Source organism: Dunckerocampus dactyliophorus, chromosome 2 (assembly GCF_027744805.1).
Source record: "Dunckerocampus dactyliophorus isolate RoL2022-P2 chromosome 2, RoL_Ddac_1.1, whole genome shotgun sequence".
Lineage (NCBI taxonomy): Eukaryota > Metazoa > Chordata > Actinopteri > Syngnathiformes > Syngnathidae > Dunckerocampus > Dunckerocampus dactyliophorus.
In genome coordinates this window covers 5,377,307-5,397,058 of record NC_072820.1, presented here as the reverse complement: position 1 = coordinate 5,397,058, position 19,752 = coordinate 5,377,307, and the positions used below count along the sequence as shown (strand labels likewise).

General features: G+C 37.3%; 1 protein-coding gene across 2 annotated transcripts; it reads right to left on the bottom strand.

Annotated features, from left to right (window-relative positions):
- Window positions 1-1,207: 1,207 nt before the first annotated feature.
- rgs11 (regulator of G protein signaling 11) lies at window positions 1,208-19,625 on the bottom strand. 2 transcript variants are annotated; one of them, XM_054768812.1, is made up of 17 exons: window positions 19,469-19,625; window positions 15,620-15,716; window positions 15,433-15,483; window positions 13,392-13,498; window positions 13,199-13,250; window positions 13,061-13,119; window positions 10,519-10,595; window positions 10,341-10,422; window positions 8,530-8,598; window positions 7,264-7,287; window positions 7,114-7,175; window positions 6,718-6,831; window positions 5,377-5,492; window positions 5,197-5,284; window positions 4,969-5,107; window positions 3,176-3,258; window positions 1,208-3,099 (listed from the first exon to the last, which is right to left on the bottom strand). In XM_054768812.1, the coding sequence occupies exons 1-17, from the start codon at window positions 19,529-19,531 to the stop codon at window positions 2,979-2,981; spliced, it is 1,404 nt and encodes a 467-aa protein (XP_054624787.1). In that variant the 5' UTR covers window positions 19,532-19,625; the 3' UTR covers window positions 1,208-2,978. The 2 variants fall into 2 exon arrangements, with proteins under 2 accessions (XP_054624787.1, XP_054624788.1); XM_054768813.1 differs by having other exon boundaries at window positions 15,572-15,716; window positions 19,469-19,529.
- Between the last annotated feature and the right edge of the window lie 127 nt (window positions 19,626-19,752).

Below are 19,752 nucleotides of genomic sequence, written 5' to 3'. Positions count from 1 at the left end.
TTATAGACTATTTAGACTAATAATAGACCACAGTTTACCACAAAATAGAGATCAGTTATTAATTCATTTATTTCTGGGGAAAAAATGCGATATAGTGAAGGAGCAATAATATTGCGAGGGACGACTGTATTTCCATAATTACAGGATCATAACCATTGGAAAATGTGCTGAGTCGTCTAAATCACAGTCGTCCCTCGCTATATCGCTGTTCGAACATCGCTTCCTCACGTTTTTTGAAACAATTGTTCATAAATGATGGCTGTTTCGTGGTTGACCGTGGCCTATTAGTCAAAGAATATTGAAAAACATGTTTCGTGCAGTATTCTGGTCACTGCCTGCCGAGCCAGCCAAACCAAGCTGACAAAGGTCTCCTCTCATTCTGTGTGGAAGTGGTAAGTTTTCGGCTTCTTTCTTTGTCTTTCTTCCACACTTCGTTTGAAACACTTTTTTCAAAGGATGGTTCGGATTTGTTGACATGAAGTTGTATGACAGCCCCATCAGCAGTGTAGTGCATCAACAGTGACTTACCCCCCCCCCCCCGCTTGGTCCCGTGAGCTCAGTTCTGGTTGGATTCCGGGGATGAGGAACATAGTTCCGGTTAGTTGCTGGGGCCACTTAAGTAAAGAGTTTGGCTTCTCAAAACAATATGTGTTCCAAAGAGTAATACATTTGCGTCACAAAAACGCCTCCTGCAAAAAAATCCAATCGCTCGGCCGCTGTACAGTGGCGGAGCTACGTGGCGGCCAACGGTGGCCGTGGCCACCCTTGGTCACTCTCCGGCTACCGCACTGGCCATGTAGACATTTCAGTTATCAACTTATTGCCACCCGTACGTGAGTAATGGTCTCACCTTGGCCACCCGATTAAAAATTTCTGGCTCCGCCACTGCCACTGTAACCACTGGTTGTTTATACTAGGGACCGTCGATAAATGACTATTGCATTGATGAGAGTTTGTTAAAAAAAAAAAAGACATATATTCTAAATTTTGTTACTAATTCCATTACTTTTTTGGAGAAAATAACTACTAATTCGAACTAATTGCCCATCACTGCTTTTTAGTCTGACCAGTGTTGGCCAACAGAGGGAGCCAGTCAGCCTGAAACGCAACCCATGGAAAAGGAAACTAAACATTTCAAAACAAAACGAGACAATTGAAGTAAAAAAGAAAAAAAGTTGACCAACAAATGGTGATGACACTGAATGAAGAATGTTGATGTTTTATTGCGATGCAAACATGCTCAAGCAAATATGACAGTGGTCGCAGTCAGCAACTCCAGCACGGGATGAACAAAAACAGCAATTAAACCAGTAAATTTGGCCCACAGCACATTCTGAAGATATAATTTAACATAAAAAAACAGCAAAAAGGGACAAATCAGCTGTAATTTTAAAATAATAAAGTAAAAAATATTAAGAGAAAAAAATATTGTAATCTAATGATAAAAGTCGTAATTTGAAGAGAATAATGATGCAAAATTATGATGAAAAATAATGTCATTTTAGTAGTGAAATACTCAAGAAAAAAGACATTATTTTGTAAAAGTTGTAATATTATGAGAAATATTTGTGAAAAATCAGGTAGCGGAAAGAGTTGTAACGTTACGAGAATAAAGTCAAAATATTATGGGAATAAAGTCATAACCACAGGGAGAAAATGTATGAGAAGAAAGCTAAAATAGCAGCAGCAGAAATGAAAAAACAGCTGGAGTATTACGTGAATAAATCAACATGTTAAAAGAAAAATTTGTATTCTTATGAGATGTTTTTTTTTTTTTTTTTACAAGAGTAAACTAATATTTTGAGGAAAATGTCATTTTAGTAACATAAAGCTGAAATATGAAAGAAATGTAATATTATAAGCAACAAACAAAACAAAATCAAATTGTAATTTTCAAAAAATTAGGTTGCGGAAAAAGTTATAATGTTACGAGAATAAAGTCAAAATATTATGAAAATAAAGTCATAATTACAAGAAGAAAATTGACACGAAGAAAGTTGAAATTGTTGGAAAATTTAAAAGAACGACAACAGCAGAAATGGAAAAAAAACAGATGGAATTTTACAAAAATAAAGTGTAAATATTAAGAGGAAAAAAGGACAAAAAAGTCACAATTTTACAAGAATAAACTTGTAATATTATGAGGGTAAATAATGTCATTTTAGTAGCATAGAGTGGAAATATTAACACATTAATAATAAAAATGTTATTTTGTAAAAGGTAGTAAAATTATGAGAAAAAAAAAAAACAAAATAAAATGGTAATTTCTGGAAAATTGCGTCGGGGTAAAAGTTATAATTTTATGACAATAAAGTCATGAGTACGAAAAGAAAATTACCGAAGATTATTTAAGAAAAAAGTTGAAAAATGTGGGAAAAAAAAAGCCCAACAACAACAGTAAAAATGGGCAAACAAAGAGTGAAGTTCATACTAATAATTTGCTTTTTCAAGCTGAGATGCATTTTTTTCTTCGTCTTAGCATATCTCCATGTGTTGCTTTACAAAATATCAAAGTGGCCCTTGCATCCTTTCATTTTTCACTGTGTGGCCCTCGCTGGAAAAGGCCCTCAATTAAACGCTAAAGCAAACAAACATGCTGCGAAAACATGTAAATCACGGAATGCTGACCTCTACTGCCCGAGGAACAACCGCATCACACAAAATGAGTGTGACGGTTATAAAATGAATGGAGACAAATGAATCAGGAGTCGATATCAAACATTTTAGGACTGAAACAGGATGTGGACTCACAATGAATACTCTGCAGGATGTTGCTGTTGCACTAAAAGCTCTTTTGCAAACTGCTGGTGCTTCGGGAATACAATTTGATGCTTGCTGAGGTGCATCGCTATGTGCGCTGTATATATGTTATTTATTTATTTATTCCAGGAGGTTCACAAAGACAGAGAAGCTTTAGCTGTTGCATAGTTTGACTGAATAAACTGATTGTCACGAGGGTGACCTTTTTTTTTTTGGGATCAGACGGCCGCAGAGCTGGTACCTGCCTGCCCAGACGCTTTGGCATGCCCATCTTCGTGGCTGGCAGCCTGAGCGGGGGAGGGGCTGGAGTGCCGTTGTTTCCTCATGAAGGGGAACACGCTGGCGAAGGAAGTAAAGGTTGAACGATATGTAAAAATACATTCATGTGAATGAGTGGTGCAAGCGAGTGGGTCACCTTTTCTTCGTCTCCTGCGGAACAATGGCTCTGGCCAGCATGTTCTTGTAAAGATCAGATTTGAGATATCGGGGATAAGAGTCCTGCACACACACACACACGTATTCACTCTATCATGCTTTTTCAGAAATATATTAACTCATTCAATACCGACAACGTATTTATACGTCTTTTACGTTTTAGGCAAAAAGATGTGATGATACAATTTTGAGCCATAAAAACGGCCTCAAGGTGGCAGAAGGGCATTTGATAAGCAGGGATCATGTCAATGGAAGAATCACACATGACAGGAAGGAGGAAGTGAGAGCGCATGGAGGAGTGTAGCGTGCAGAGGTTACGCAATATAGGGAAATTTTAACGCGTGCACACGCGTGCACACACATAGTTCAGTTCAAATGTGCAACTGTAAATAGTTCAAGGTGTTATATTTGCGAATAAATTGTTATTTTTAATGTAAAACAACCCCTTTTTTGTGTTGTTGATGTTGTGGTATAGTTGTTTATATATTTCCAGCTGTCACAAAAGCAAACAAATATTTGTGTCAACGTGAAAGTTATGCTTGAAATGTATCTTTTTCACAGAAAGCTGGCTTTCTCCCTTTTATAGTTGGGAACTGATATTTTCCTGGAACTTACCTATGTTCAACTGCTGATTACTAAAGGACGGAAAAACCTAAAAACAAACGATGAAAGACGGGAGTCTAATCTGTCCTTTGGTAGGTTCCATGTTTATGTAGCCATAGAAGACAATAATCTGTGTGCCTTGAAAGATCAGTCAAAATCGTCTAAAATGGCTGCTGCTGAAGGGGTGAGTTAATTAAATCTTGTGGTTTCATGGTTAAATACAGCCTATTATGAGTAAAAAAAAAAAAAAAAAGCATATTCATTCTAATGTTATGTATTTTTTGCCTAAATTAATCATTTTCAAGCATAAAAATGGCTAAGTGAACTAAAAGTAGAAATATAAGGCATTCAAAGACGTTGACATAGTATTCTACACTGGTCACTAGGTGTCGGCAATGTTCCTGTCATGTTCGGCGAAACACACAAGCACCAGACTTGATCGCCGGAACAACAGGTTTATTGCAGGTTTGAATTATCCACAGTAATCAATAAACAAATAAAATCCCTCATACAGTTCTCTTATTATTTCTACTATATTGGGTAATAAAGGTGACTATAGGGGTGTTATTTCATGTCCGGAGAGCTCTAACCTATTTACAAGGTTTTCTATGCTCTAACTATGAAAATATTCCACTTAAAAATAAGAAGTCCTACTTCACGCTGGTCTGGAACCAATTAACGGCGATAAACGAGGGATGACTGTAGATGAGTCCAAGGGACAATGTTAGACTTTGAAAACCCCTCAGCGACTGTACCTTACATTGCATGCCTTGAAGCGCATACGTTTAAAAGTGATAAAATATCTCTGAAAATTGTCGGAGAGAGACATGAAAATTATTTGTTGAAATGATTCCGTGATTGATGACATGATTTTTGGCTTAATTCTTTTATTTTATGTGCTTGCCGAGCCCAAATGTTTGCGCCAAACAGAGTGAACTCGAAAGTGGAGCGCAAGCGTATTTAAGAGACAAATTGCATGCTGAGTATGACAAATTCATAACTACTGCACTAATATTGAAAGTCCTCCCTGCCTCTCGCGTCCCCCCCGACAGTTTGAGAAGTACTGGCCTGGCCGCGCAGATTCATGAAGCCATGCTAGGTTAGAATCAGCTTGCGTTTCGCTGGTGAGTTTGCTCAATAAAACTGTAGATGTCGAAAATCACCCCCGACCTTCTTCATGAGGAAGTAGATGTGAATTTGCGCGTCGTCCATGACGAAGCGATGTGGGTGTTTGATGCCCTCTAAGGTCTTATCCATGGTTTTGCTGTCAATGTTCACCCAGCGTGCCGCTCCGGGTGCCAAGAAGTTTCTGTTTCACGTACAGGAGAGCAACGATCACCAAAAAGGTAAAAATTCACGTGTGTGTTTGCGCAGGTGGGTCAGTTTTTCCAGACTTACTTGTATATTTCTTCCACCTTCTCTACAATCTTGGAGCTTTCTCCGTGTCTGATGTCCTCACAGGCCTGCCAGAAGCACAAGTTCTCCGCTGACGATAGGAGGGGAAAAAAAATAACGACGGAGTGAATTTAGAAGTGGTGCGAGTTCAAATCAGTCGCAGAAGCGATTCTGTTCTCTCACCGCTGAACTCTTTCTCCAGGTAAGTCATGAATTCACGCCGCCCCATGGTGTCGTTGAGAAGTTCCATGAAGCTGAAGCTCCAACGTTCCACGCGAAGACGAGTCGGGACGGGCACCCTGCTCACAGCAATTGTGATTATTGCTCATCATTTCAAGGTAACTTTATTGGAGGAATAGGTGGGTGCTCAAAACGGGGCCCGGTACTCTTCACTAAGAAGCATAGCAATTTTCAGGTTCTAAAAATAAAAGGTAAATAAACAAGCATATAGAAATGTTAATGATAGAACCCTACAGTGTTTCCTCAAATAAGGTGCTCTGTTGTAATTGACACAATAGAGTATCAACAAGATTATACATCTGATATACCCTATAACAAGCTATTTTTGGTCGTTTTTTAATTTGAAACAAAATAAAATCTAAGCCAAATCAAATCAAATGAAATCTGAAATATACTTCCTAAAATAAGCAAAATAAAATAAAAGTTATATAAAATAAAACATTTAAATACCCATTGTCCTCATTGGGGCGCGGGTATGCTGGAGCCTATCCCAGCTGATTTCAGGCGAGAGGCCGGGTAACATTTAAATATATAAAATAATATACAATAAAATAACATAAAATAAGCAAAATCCAATCCAGTCAAATAAAATAAAATTTGAAATATACTTCCTAAAATGAGCAAAATAAAATAAAAGCAATATGAAACAAAAAATAAAAAAATATAAAATACAATACAATACAATAGAACAAAATTAAATCTGAAATATACTTAAAATAAGTGCCAAAAAATGTGTCCAACAAAATGTGATTAAAAATTGTACTTGTTTTACCAGTCACATTTTCTTTCTCTTACATTATTATTATTATTATTATTATTATTATTTTGTATATAAATTCTATTTTAGCACATATTGCTGAAGATGAGCAATTCAGGCTAACAGCATGGAAAAATATATATTTTATATATTTTATATTAATAATTCATATAATTTATATATTTTTTTTAATTTATTTTTGACCCTGATTTATAGATTTTAGTGTGTGTGTGTGTGTGTGTATATATATATATATATATATATATATATAAATTATATGTATTATAATAATTATGTAATTATTTTTATTTGAATGAAATACTAAAAATAAACAGCCACCATGTGATGTAATGCAGTGTGACATGATGGTACAGTATATTATCATTATGTTTATGTTATGTTTATGTTAGAATACACAGTATATGACAAAGGATGGCTGGGTCTGGGGTTAAGTAAGCGTTAGGAAGATGCAACAACAGCGCGTGTGGACAGTTCATACTCTCCTTCGAATGTGTGTATTCGCTCACATTTCTGCATTCATGCTCCAAAGTGCAGTGTCATCAGAGATCCAGGGGTTACTGGGAAGACAGCCCTGCATAATGGGATCGTGGTTCTGGTACTGCTCGCTGAATTTCAAAAAACTGCTCAAGCACAGACACACGGACACACATGCAGACGTAGTATTATTGTATTAGTACTTCAGATCATAGCAGTTAATGGCCACTAATTCCAACTTGCCTCAGGAAGCATCCATTAGCGTCTCTTCTAGTGAGCGCACTAAGCTGTGTGTGTGTGTGTGTGTGTGTGCTGAAGGAGTGAAAGTTCTGTTCAGGAGGCTTCCAGTCCATTAGAGCATGCGTGTATTTGGACGTGTGTGTGTGTGTGTGTGTGTGTGCGTGTGCATATGTCTCTCCAGTACAAACCCTTCCAGGCAGATGGATGACTTGACACGATTTCTTCCCAGGGCCCTTCTGCACGTATGAATCTGGAAAACACACACACATGAAATGACTGGACACGCAAACAAGACAGATTAGAACACACTTGTGATGAATGTGATGAATGTCGTTTACCTCTCTTTTGTAGTAATCACTATTCTAGATCTGTTCAAGAACAATACAATGCATGTTAACGCTCACTTACACAATGAAAAAGTCAATTATTTCATGTAAAAAAAAAAAAGTAGCATTATTATGTGTTTATGTATGATCATTTTTAATAAATTTTGACATTTTGTATTATTAATTACTACTAATTAGTTGATTTTTATTTCTAAATATAATTTAATTCGTCATGTGTTCATATTCGATTATATTAAAAGTATATTTTTACATTTTATATTCATTTTTAATGTTTTATTTTCTTTTTTAATAATGTAATCATGCTTTTATATGTGATTGTTTAATATATTTTGACATTTTCTATTAATTATTAGTGATAATAATCATTTATTTAATTTTCTTTGTTAAATTATTTAATTAATCATTATGTGTTTATATATGATGATTTAAAAATATATATTTTGACATTTTGTATTATTAATTATTAATAATGATAATGTATTTTATATAAAAAATGTTTAAATAATTTCATTCATCATTATTGTTTATATATGACTTTTAAAATATATATTTTGTATTATTAATGATTAATACTAAATAGTGTTTTTTTAAATTAATCGTTATGTGTTTAAAAATAATATATGAATATTTTGACATGTTGTATTATTAATAATAATAATTGATTATATTTTTTAATAATTTCATGGATCATCATTATGTATTTATGTATGATTATGTTTTATAATATTTTTTGACATTTTGTATTATTAAATATCAATAATAATGGATTTTAATTTATTGATTTTGTAAACATTTTGTGAATCATTGTTTATGATTATTTTTTTAAATTTTGACATTTTGTATTATTAATAATATTAATAATAATAATTTATTTTATCATTTTTAATATTAATTTAATTAATATAATGTGTTTATTTTTTATAATACATTTGGACATTTTGTGTTATTAATTAGCAATAATAATAATTGATTTTATTTTGATGGACTTTTGAAGTAATTGAATTAAAAGTATTAAAACATATTACGAAATAAAATGACCTTGGCCAACCAAGAAACGATTGCTTCATGCTAAAATCAACAAAGCCACCAGAAAGTGAATCTAATGGTGCTCAGTTAATAATCATGCAGACGCTTACTTTGAAACAATCCCAGCAGCAAGGATGCGGAAACACATAAGAGGGATCGGAGTTAGTGTTATTTTCTCATACTGTACATAAGGTAAAGCCAGAGTAACAGTGTTTTGATGCCTTCACTGACCAGTACAACTTGTAAATTGTAGTTTTTTGGTCTTTCAAGGCCCATGTCGAGCACATTATGCACCCCGGGCTGAAAAACATAAACAAGCATTGGCACGTTAATAGCTTTTGTGTGTGCGTGTGTGTGTGTCGGGAGAAAATGCGCGTGAGTGAGCACTCAGCCAGCTTTGAGCTTTCCACTCCACTTGCTTGAGCCTTTTTATTCCCAGGTTTCCCTTTCATTCTGTCCGTGCCCTCGTTCCTAATTCATGCAGGCACGCCAAGATGGAGTCCCTCCTCCAAAGTCTTGTCCTCAGCTTCCCTCTGTCTTATCTGCATTACAGGAACTCCCCATCACGGCCCCTTCCCTGCATAACCCCTCCCCTTTCAATTCCTCTATTAACGCATATCATATTAGATGTTAATATATATACTGTATGTTTTTGTTTTTCTTTACCCTGTGTTCCTCCACCGCTGTCAGCGGAGGCTTTTACCAGATGGGTTGAATATTTCATGCAGCAGGCAGAAGCATTGGAGCTGAATGTTACAAGGTCCTCGGACTTCTTTTTTTTTATAGCAAGGATTGGTGATTTTTTCCCCCTGGTTAGCGTTAAGAAAATGCTAGTAACGATAATAAGTTTACCCAGGCGCAGACTCTATCATTAAATAGTGCCTGTTTGTCAAAATTATAACGACAAACCCTCCCGCTCGCTTGACGTTGACGTTCTCCTCCGATTTCGGATCAGCATTTGCTATAAAAGAGTGATCGTTTTAACTGCTAGATTAGATTCAGCTTCGGAACGGCTCCCTCGTCTCGCTTCCATGTGGAAGTATTATAAAATATAAATGTTTCATTTTTGCGTCGCACAGCAACTTTGGTGCGTTCAAGGCGGGAAATCTCAACACTTGGCGAAAAACCATGATCAGTGAAGCATAAAGACATAAACATGTAAAAATTGCTGGCCACAGCCTTAAAGGAAAACTGCACCTTTTTTTTTGGACTGTTGCCCATCATCCACAATCCTTACGTGGAACATCAACACACATTTCTTTCCCTTTTCTGTGCGTTCTAACGAGTGTTAGAGTTAACGAGTTAGTATGAGCCCGCTAACATTGCACATCATGGGCGGTACCTATTTCGACTATGAAGACCCCTGTTGGCGTTTTATTGAGGGTTGTTTGGTTATGGCTTTGTCAGCTGGATATTTCTGGAACGCACAGAAATATGTGTTCATGTTTCACATCAGGATTGTGAACGATGGGCAAAATTCCCCCCAAAAACTGCAGTTTTCCTTTAAGTACATCGAGAGTATTTGTCAGTTGAGTGTAGTTTATGGAACATCACTGTTTAAGGAGGGATATTACATGAGGCACAATCAGCACCATGGACAGTGCACGGATGTATTGGCACACGGTGCACATCAACCAGGGGTGCACATGGTCTGGCCTGGGGGCCATATGGGGCCTTCAAGTCACTTTCTACTAGCTCTCTCAACATAAAATCAAGGACATGTCATAATTTCACCTTAAAACAATTACAACCTGCTGTTCTGCAAATCTACAGTATGCATATACAACACAATAACACTGCATAGTGTATCATAGCTTTGGATCACCTTGACTATTGCATTGCATCAAACAAACCAACTGATTAACATTATAATTAGCATAGTTTACTCTAGCATTGCATTATATAGAACAATCTTTCAACATAATATGACATAGTCAAAGCAAAGCGTAGTCTACCATATTATAGTACAGCAAAAAAAGGTCGGCTTCCAAGCATATTTGCAGTGCAGCATGGCATACACTATCATCGCTACTCGTACATACCGGGGGTCTGTTGATGAGCCAGTACGCCTGCTCCTGACACTCGAGAACAATACGGTCAGCCTTTCGCCTTTGTTTGGATGCTCTGAAGAAAAATGACACTATGAGGATAATACACTGTGTGTGTGTGTGTGTGTGTGTGTGTGTGTGTGTGTCATTGTGTTAGTGTGAGTGCATGTACCTGAGTTGCTCTCTGGCTTGCATCACGACAAAGTCCCAGGTGTGGTTGATCCTCTTGTGCAGCAGACTGTACCGCTCCTAAAAAGCCAGGGCAAGGATGCAAATACTGATAGAAAATATATACTGTCATGTATACTTATACTATACTTATACTATGCTTATATTGTAATGTATACTTATACTATACTTATACTATGCTTATATTGTAATGTATACTTATACTATACAAGTGGTGGCACACAGGACAAATGCAGCCCGTTAATGACATCATGCCAGCCCGCAAGGCCGGTGACTAGCATTTTTAGAGACAATTCCAAAAAACAGCACAGGACACAGAGGATGCTTGGCAAGTGTTGTGTCCTTAAGTCCATATCGGGGATCTTTGACTGGCGTTTGTGCAGTTGATCCTTAAAATGCAGCAGAGCGCTCTTGACACACTGAGGATACTTGACGAGCTTTATTATGGTAGGTCTTTAAAAACATGTCATGTAGAGGATCTTTGATTAGCATTTCTGCAGAAGTGCCTGAAAACAAACAGCAGAGAGGCCCTACCATACAGAGGATCTTTGATTCGTGTTTCAGTTCTACGGTAGCTCTTAAAAGCAAACAGAAGACCTGTCCTGTCATGTAAAGGATCTTTGACAAGCGTTTTCACAGTAGGTGCTTTATGTCAGCAGAGCTCTCCTGTCTAATAGAGGATCTGTGACAAGCATTTTTGCAGCGGGTGTTTTGTCATATGGAGGATCTTTGATGACCGTTTTTACACTAGGTCCTTAAAAATAGCAGGAAGGTCCTGTCATATAGAGGATCTTTGTGCAGACATATCATGCCACGTAAAGGTTCTTTAACGAGTGTTTTTGCAGTAGTTCCTTGAAACAAACAGCAGAGTGCTCATGTCATTTGGAGGAACTTTGACTTGCATTTTTACAGTAGGTCCTTGAAAAACAGCAGGGAGGTCCTGTCATAGACGGGATCTTTGACTAGCATTTTTGCAGTAGTTCCTTAAAACAAACAGCAGAGCGCTCCTGTCATTTAAAGGAGCTTTGACAAGCGTTCTTGCAGTAGATCCTTAAAATCAGTAGAGCAGTTCTGTCTTATAGAAGATCTTTGACCAGCGTTTTTGCAGTAGTTGGTTAAATAAACAAACAGCAGAGCGCTCCGGTCATATACTGTAGAGGATCTTTGACTAGCATTTTTGCAGCTCCTTAAAACAAACAGCAGAGTGCTCCTGTCATTTAAAGGATCTTTGACTAGCATTTTGTACAGTAGAGCCGTGAAAACCAGCACAGCGCTCTTGACATGTAGAGGATCTTTGACGAGCATTTTTGCAGTAGGTGTTGAAACAGCAGACATATCATGTAGACGTCATGTAGAGGATCTTTAACAAGCGTTTTTTACAGCAGGTCCTTAAAACCAGCAGAGTGGTCCCGTCATATAGAGGATCTTTTGACCGGTGCTAACGTGGTGTTTGTGTTTTCATGTTTTGCTTCATTGCTTGATGAAGGTAAAAGTGTGAGTCTTGTGAAAGAAGTACGGCCCCCAGCCCTGATATACTACAGCAGGGGTGTCCAAAGTGCGGCCCGGGGGCCATTTGCGGCCCCATGCTGTGATTTCATCGGCCCGTAGCACAGTCTAAAAATGTAATTTCACAAGTAAACTTAAAAAAACAACAACAAAAATGGGAAAATCAATCAAAAGTCCAAATATTAAGAGAGGAGTTGTAATCTAGCAAGGAAAAAAAGCCATACTTTCACAAGAATAAAGTCATAGTTTGAGGAAATATTTCATTTTAGTAGCATGAAGTTGAAATATATATTTTTTTTAAAGTCAAAAACAATGAATAAAGTTGTAATTTTTGGGTGCAAATGTATAACATTGGAATGTATATAATATGTAAAATATTAGGAGAAGAAAGAAGAAAGTATCATATTTGGAAAATTATACCAAAAAAACCAACAGCTCTTACTCTTTACCAGAGTAAAGTCAAAATATTAAGAGAAAAAAATAGAACAGTTCCAATTTTATGAGAATAAACTTGTAAAATGAGGAAAAATATCATTTCAGTGACAATGTTGAAATAAAGCAAAAATACATGATTGTTTTAAAAGATATAAAGTTAGAATTACGAGAAGAAAACTTACAAGAGGAAAGCTGAAATAAAATAGTTGGAAAATGAATTTAAAAAAAACAGCAGAAATGGGGAAAAAAAACAGCTGTAATTTTATGGAAATAGAGTCAATATATTAAGAAAAAAAGTCATAATCGAATGAAGAACAAAAGTTGCAATTTTAGAAGAATAAACTCGTATTATTATGGAAAAAAAATGTCGTCTTTAGTAGTTTTTTCTTGAGCTGCATGTAGCTCCTTAGCATATCTCTATGTGTTGCTTTACCAAATATCAAAAGTGGCCCTTGCATCCTTTCATTTTTCAGTATGTGGCCCTCGCTGGGAAAAGTTTGGACACCCCTGTACCACAGTACATTTGACAAAGTGACTCTGGCCTACACAATAGACAATCACACGCGCGCACATTTGCACCTCACCTTTTCATATTCCATCAGCTCTCCCTGTTTTCTGATGTTCTTTTTAGCCAGGTAGATTGCTGGTGCGATAAACACAGTGACAAAGTGCATTATATGATTGATGATGGCGACCTCTGCACCTTCACCTCCTCGCCTTACCATAGTCCAGCTCAGAGGCAGGCCACCGAGTGCTGGTCCAGAAGTAAGGCGTCTGAAAAAGACAACGTTTTCAATTCCTGGATTATACTGTAAGTAGTCATTTAAGACTTTGACAACTGAATACATGTTGACGGGTTGCTGACTGTGTTTTTTTTTTATGAAGTTAGACTGCATTCCATCGGGTACAAAATACCTGGAAGCGGTAGGGTGATTCATCGGGGTGCAGCACAAGGGATCGTGGCTCCTTGAGAGGGTACATGTAGCCATACCTTACCATCATACCACCAAGATGCAGAGCCTCTGGTACAAAACACGACAGCAAATGGCGATAAACCACAGGTTTGAATTGAGACGCCCATAAATGTGTCTGTTTTTGACACTCCAACACAAACCAGCAGGAGGTCATCAAACCAAATGCCTCTTTTACACGGACTAAGCATGTAATAAAATAAACGCTAACACACTAATATAACACACAGTAATATTATACTCATTTATAACCCGCAAGGCATGCTGGGAAGCCCACACACACTTACACAACAGAAAGTTACACTTTGATTTTATCATCATTATTATCATAATCATTATAATATTGTAATTACATTATTAGACCTTTAGAAATCATTCTCAGTGTATTGCGGATCTGCAACAATCAATCACTGAATCGATGGTGAATCAATTATCTAATTAATCGACAACTATTCTGGTATTCCATTCGTTTTTTGATTTAAATAGATTTTTTAAAATTTGTGTTTGGTTCCTTTTGATTTGGTCTGTGAAGGGCAGCGGTGGCCAAGCTTTTTCCAGCCAGGCCCACATACTGAAAAATAGAAAAAAAAACAGAAGTTATATAAATTTCAAGAAAAAAATGCATCTCAGCTTTGTGAGTATGAACTTTGGTCTCTGCTCTCTTTTTCCCATTTTTGCTGGTTTTTTTTGTTTGTTTTTTTTACTTTTTCCAAATATTTCAACTTTCTACTTATATAATCTTTGTAATTTTTCTTTTATTCAGGTAATATTTTGACTTTATTCCCATAACATTCTAACTTGTCTTTGTTTTGTTTGTTTCTCATAATATTACTTTAAATAAAATAGCATATTTTTTTCTTTAATATTTCAACTCTCTGCTACTAAAATGACATTACTTTTCCTCATGATATTACAAATTTATTCTGGTAAAATTGCAACTTTTTTTCTCATTCGAATAGGCCTTTTTTCCTCTTAATATTTTGACTTTATTCTTGTAAAATTACAGCTGTTTTTTTTTCTATTTCAACTTTCTTTTTGTAATTTTTTTTCCTCTGAATTATGACTTTTTTTGTCATAATATTATAACTTTTTCCCCAAACTGACTATATTTTGTTTTGCTTCTTTCTCATCATTTTAAAACTAAAAAAATATATTTTAAAAAAAATTAATATTAAATCTCTATGAGACTATAATGACATTATTTTTCCTCTTAAAATTATGAATTAAGTCTCGTAAAATTGCAGCTTTTTTCTTCGTTAGAATATGACTTTTTTCTGTTAATATTTTGACTTTGTTCTCCGTTGTTGTTTTCTGTATATTTCTTGTAAAATGATGCTGATTTTTCAATTTTTGCTGCTGTTGTTGTTTTTGTTTAGTTTTCAAAAAAAAGAGCTGCAGGCCGCACATTTTGGACACCCCTGCTCCAGGGCCTAAACGATTATTCGATTAATCGAAACAGCAAGCTTCAGATTCACGGACTAAGACAATAATCGTTGGTTGCAGTCCTGGTATATTACACTGTAGTGTGCACTAATCAAAGCCAAGCATTATTGTCTTTTTAAAGGTACCATTTTTAATACAGATCCTACAATGTGGTGCAAGTGTGGCCTCGACTCAATAGAAGCGAAATGTCACGAACCAATTTGTACTGGCTTGTTTTGGTGAAGCATCATCATACCTCAACAATTCATTTAAATTAAATTAAAACCTTTGTGATGCATTTTTCCAACCTCTAATTTATTCAGGTAGCACCAAGTCTCCTGAGGTTGCAAAACTCCACATGGGATCCTAATCAAAGCAGGTAATCAAGCTTGGATCCTCTGGAGGGTGCGCTACATTTCTTTCTAATGGAAAACAGCACACCACATGAACGCACCATATCCAAGCAACACTCTTGCAACAACACACACACACACACACACACACACACACACACACAGCTCCTGTGTGTCAAAGCGACACAGGGAATGACAGCAAATCCTCACCTTCTTCACATATGTTGTATTTGTGGACGAGCCACTCAATGACGTCACGGCCTGCAAAAGAGGGCAAACTTTCCTCACTCGCTCTTCTTGCATCGCGCACAATACTCTCCAAAAATCCGCCCTTGCATTATGCATGTACCGCTGGGACCCGAGACGTGCTGCAGCGTGCGTCTCTACACATGCGCACCTGTCATGGCGTGCGGTATGACAGTTATAAGGAGCCTCTGGTTCCTCATCTTGACGCCCATGTCGGGGTCCTGCATGGCCACAATCACTTTCTCCATCTGGAAGTTAAAAACAAACACCATAAGCAAGAGAGGAATTTTCCAGGCGGGGTTTTTTCTTTTTTTTGTAATTGCACTGGAGTCATACGGGGTTACATCCACCGTACCATCCCACGGGATGGATCCTCCCTCCTAAATAGAATGCTGCGGCATATCACATCTTGATGATGCAGGCAAAATTGCCCTGCCGGCAACCGTTATCAAAATGATACTGGAAATGTCTATATTTGTGTGTTTTGGCACGATGCTCGATTATAAACGGACTTCTGAGAACCGCCCTGACATGGCCTGTGTCCCCAAGGCAGCATCTTGATGACAATGATATCAATGTATGCTACAGTAGATGCCCTCTCGTCTGTCTGCCGCTATAAATCATGGTGGATAATGTCTGCAGTGGAATTACTGGCAGCACACGTCGTAGATCACTGCAGGATCCTTGCAACAAACACTTACATAAGACAGGAGAATCCTTCCTGTCTAATGATTCCCATCCATTAAGCATCACTTTCTGCCATCTGGTGCCCTCCTCAGACATCATTCGGCTTAAACCATCACATGCAAACACTCGCTGTCGTCCTTTAGTCCTCTCAGGTGCTGCGCTACATGTGAACAGGGAATTCCATTGTATAGTTGCGTGGTCTTGGCATGGAGACGTGTTTGGGGTTTGATAACAGTTTGTTATCATTTCATTTGCTATCATCGCAGTAATTCAGAATAATATCTTTCATCAAGGAGAGATTTGCTTTGTTTGCGTGTTTTTTACTATTTTTACAGAGGGTCTTTTTACTGGCGTCTTTAAAAACAAACAGCAGAGAGCTCTTTCACAAAGAGTGTCTTTGACAAGCATTGTTGTTGTAAAGGTCCTTAAAAATAGCAAAGTGGTGCTGTCTGTTTTTGCAGTAGGTCATTCAATACAGCAGGGGGACCTGTCATATAGAGGATCTTTGACTGTCATTTTTGCAGTAAGTGCTTAAAAGCGGCACAGCGCTGTTGGCATATCTACAGTAGATGACCTTTGACTTGCTTTGTTGCGGTAGGTCCTGAAAAGCAGCAGAGAGCTCCTGTTAGATGGAGGATCTATGACTGGCGTTGTTGCGGTAGGTTCTTAAAAACAGCACACAGCTCCTGTTCCATAGAGGACCTTTTCACGGGAGGTTCTTAAAAACAAACATCAGAGCGTGCCTGTCACTTAGAGGATCTTTGACTAGCATGGTCACAGTAGGTACTTCAAATATATATAGTTGTAATTTTTGGAAAATTAGGTTGGGGAAAAAGTTAAAATATGACGTGAATAAAGTCAAAATATTACCAGAAGAAAAAGAGAGAAAGTTGAAATAGTTGAACTTTTTTTTTTTTTTAAACAGCAGAAATGGACTTAAAAAACTGTAATTTTATGAGAATAAAGTCAAACTATTAACAGAAAAAAGTCATATTCTAATGAGAAAAAAAGTTGCAATTTTACGAGACTAAACTTGTAATATTAAGAGGAAAAATAATGTCATTTTAGTCCCATAGACTTTAAATATTAAAGATTTTTTCAAAATATATATATTTTTAAGTTCTAACATTATGAGAAAGAAGCAAAATAAAATATAGTTGTCATTTTTGGAAAATTAGGTTTGGGATAAAGTTATAATATTATGTCAAAAAAGTCATAAAAATAGCAGAAAGCTCGCCTTACATGGAGGATCTTTGTCTAGTTTTGTTGCGTTAGGTGCTTAAAAACAGAGAAGACCTCCTGTTACACACAGGATCTTGTCACGGTAGGTTCTTAAAAACAGCAGATCGCTCTTGAGACATACGGAGGATCTTTGACTAGCCTTGTTGCAGTAGGTCCTTAAAAACAGCTGAAAGATCCTGTTACATAGAGGATTTTTACTTGCGTGCTTTGCAGTAGGTCTTTAAAAACAACAGAGGGTCATAGAGAAGATTTTTGAAGTAAGTCCTTAAAAATAGCACAGCGCTATTGACATTAATGGATGATCTTTGACTTGCTATGTTGTAGCAGGTTCTTAAAAACAGCACACAGCTCCTGTTACATAGAGGACCTTTTCACGGGGGGTTCTTAAAAACAAACATCAGAGCGTTCCTGTCACTTAGAGGATCTTTGACTAGCATGATGACAGTAGGTGCTTAAAAACAGCAGAGAGCTCCTGTTACATGGAGGATCTTGTTACCATAGGTTCTTAAAAACAGCTGAGCGCTCATGACACATCGAGCATCTTTGACTCGTTTTGTTCCTGTAGGTTCTTAAAAACAGCAGAGCGCTCTTGACATGTAGAGGATCTTTGACTACTTTGTTGCGTTAGGTGCTTAAAAACAACAGAGAGCTCCTGTTAGATAACTGGAGATGATCTTAAAACCTACCCCGGGTTTTAAAAACAGCAGAGGAGCAGTAGGTTCTTAAAAACAGCACGTAGCTCCTGTTACAGTACATACAGGATCTTGCCGCAGTAGGTTCCTCCATAAAAACAGCAGAGCCCCCTTGACACTTAGAGGGCCTTTGACAAGCTTTGTTGCATCATATGCTTAAAAACAGCAAAGACTTTCTATTACATTCTTGTCACGGTAGGTTCTTAAAAACAGCAGAACACTCTTGACATCGAGAGGATTTTTGACTAGCTTTGTTGTGGTAGGCTCTTAAAACGGCAGAGTGCTCTTGACATTTACAGGATCTTTGTCTTGCGTTTTTTTTGCAATAGGTCTTTAAAAACAGCAGAGAGCACTTGCCAGAAAAGATCTTTCACTGTCATTTTTGTTGTAGGTCCTTAAAAACGTCAGCACGTTCTTGACACATATAGAGGATCTTTGGCTGGTTTTGTTGCAGTAGGTCCTTAACAGCAGAGAAATCCTGTTACATAGAGGATCTTTAACTAGCTTTATGGCGGGAGGTTCTTAAAAACAGCAAAGCGCTCTTGACATATACAGTAGAGGATCTTTGGCTAGCTTTATTGCAGTACGTTCTTAAAAACAGCAGAGTGAATTTGACATACAGATGATCTTTGTGTCGCGGTTTTTGCAGTAAGTCTTTAAAAACAGCAGAGGGCACCTGTCCCGTAGAAGATCTTTGACTGGCATTTTTGTAGTGGTAGTTCTTGAAAAACAGCAGAGCATTCTTGACACATATAAAGGATCTTTGACCAGCTTTGTCACAGCAGAAAAGCTCCTGTCACATAGACCATCTTGTCACAAAAGGTTCTTAAAAACAACAGAGCGCTCTTGGCGTATAGATGATCTTTGACTAGCTTTGTTGGGGTAAGTTCTTAAAAACAGCAGAGAGCTCCCATAAAGGATCTTGTCATGGAAAGTTCTTAAAAACAGCAGCGCGCTCTTGACATATACATTGGATCTTGGACTAGTTTTGTTGCAGTAGGTGCTGAAAAAGAGCAGAGCGATCCTGTTATGTAAAGGATCTTTGACTGGCGTTGCTGCAGTCTCTTCTGTCATCAAGTAGAGATTTTAAATGTTTTTTTGTGTTTTCATTTCGACCAGATCTGGTCTAGATTGTGCTTTAATTTGAATTTATACAATTTCTATCATATTCCAACGGGTCATGTCAGGATTGCTGTGTAAGTAGTATTTTATTACATTTTGTTCCCATGTAGCCCCCTTTTAGCTGTTAAGATCCTCATCATTGTTTTGAATGAGTTTTTTGTCAGTAATTTCAGCATTTTTGGCAAATGTTGGAGACGTAAGAGCGCATGTATTCCCTGTTGTTATAGTAAAAACAATAACAAATAAACGAGCGTTACCTTGCGGAAGCATGTCATTTGTTCCCGGTGCCAGCCTCCTCTCGCCAGGGTGTTGATGGTCATCTTGCGTGTTGTGGGACGTTTCCACTCGACGGGACGATACAAAGTGTGACAGTGGGGCGAAGTGGCGGCGGGAGCGCGCACAAACAGCGTGCACTGTTTCCTCTTTGCCACCGTGAGCGCCCCAGTGGACATAAAAGCGGATTAGAGGATGGAATTGTTTTTTTAAATATGAATAGAACAACGAAAACATTCTGATGTGTGCTATTACGGAAATACCATCA

Bases quoted from the DNA above. Each gene is read 5' to 3' on its own strand.
- rgs11 (XM_054768812.1), bottom strand. From the start codon at position 19,531: ATGACCATCAACACCCTGGCGAGAGGAGGCTGGCACCGGGAACAAATG. The intron at 13,251-13,391 runs GTATTTTGTACC...TGTCTTTTTCAG, and splicing joins AATCACCCTACCGCTTCCAG to ACGCCTTACTTCTGGACCAG. The intron at 5,285-5,376 runs GTGAGAGAACAG...TCCTATCGTCAG, and splicing joins CCTGGAGAAAGAGTTCAGCG to CGGAGAACTTGTGCTTCTGG.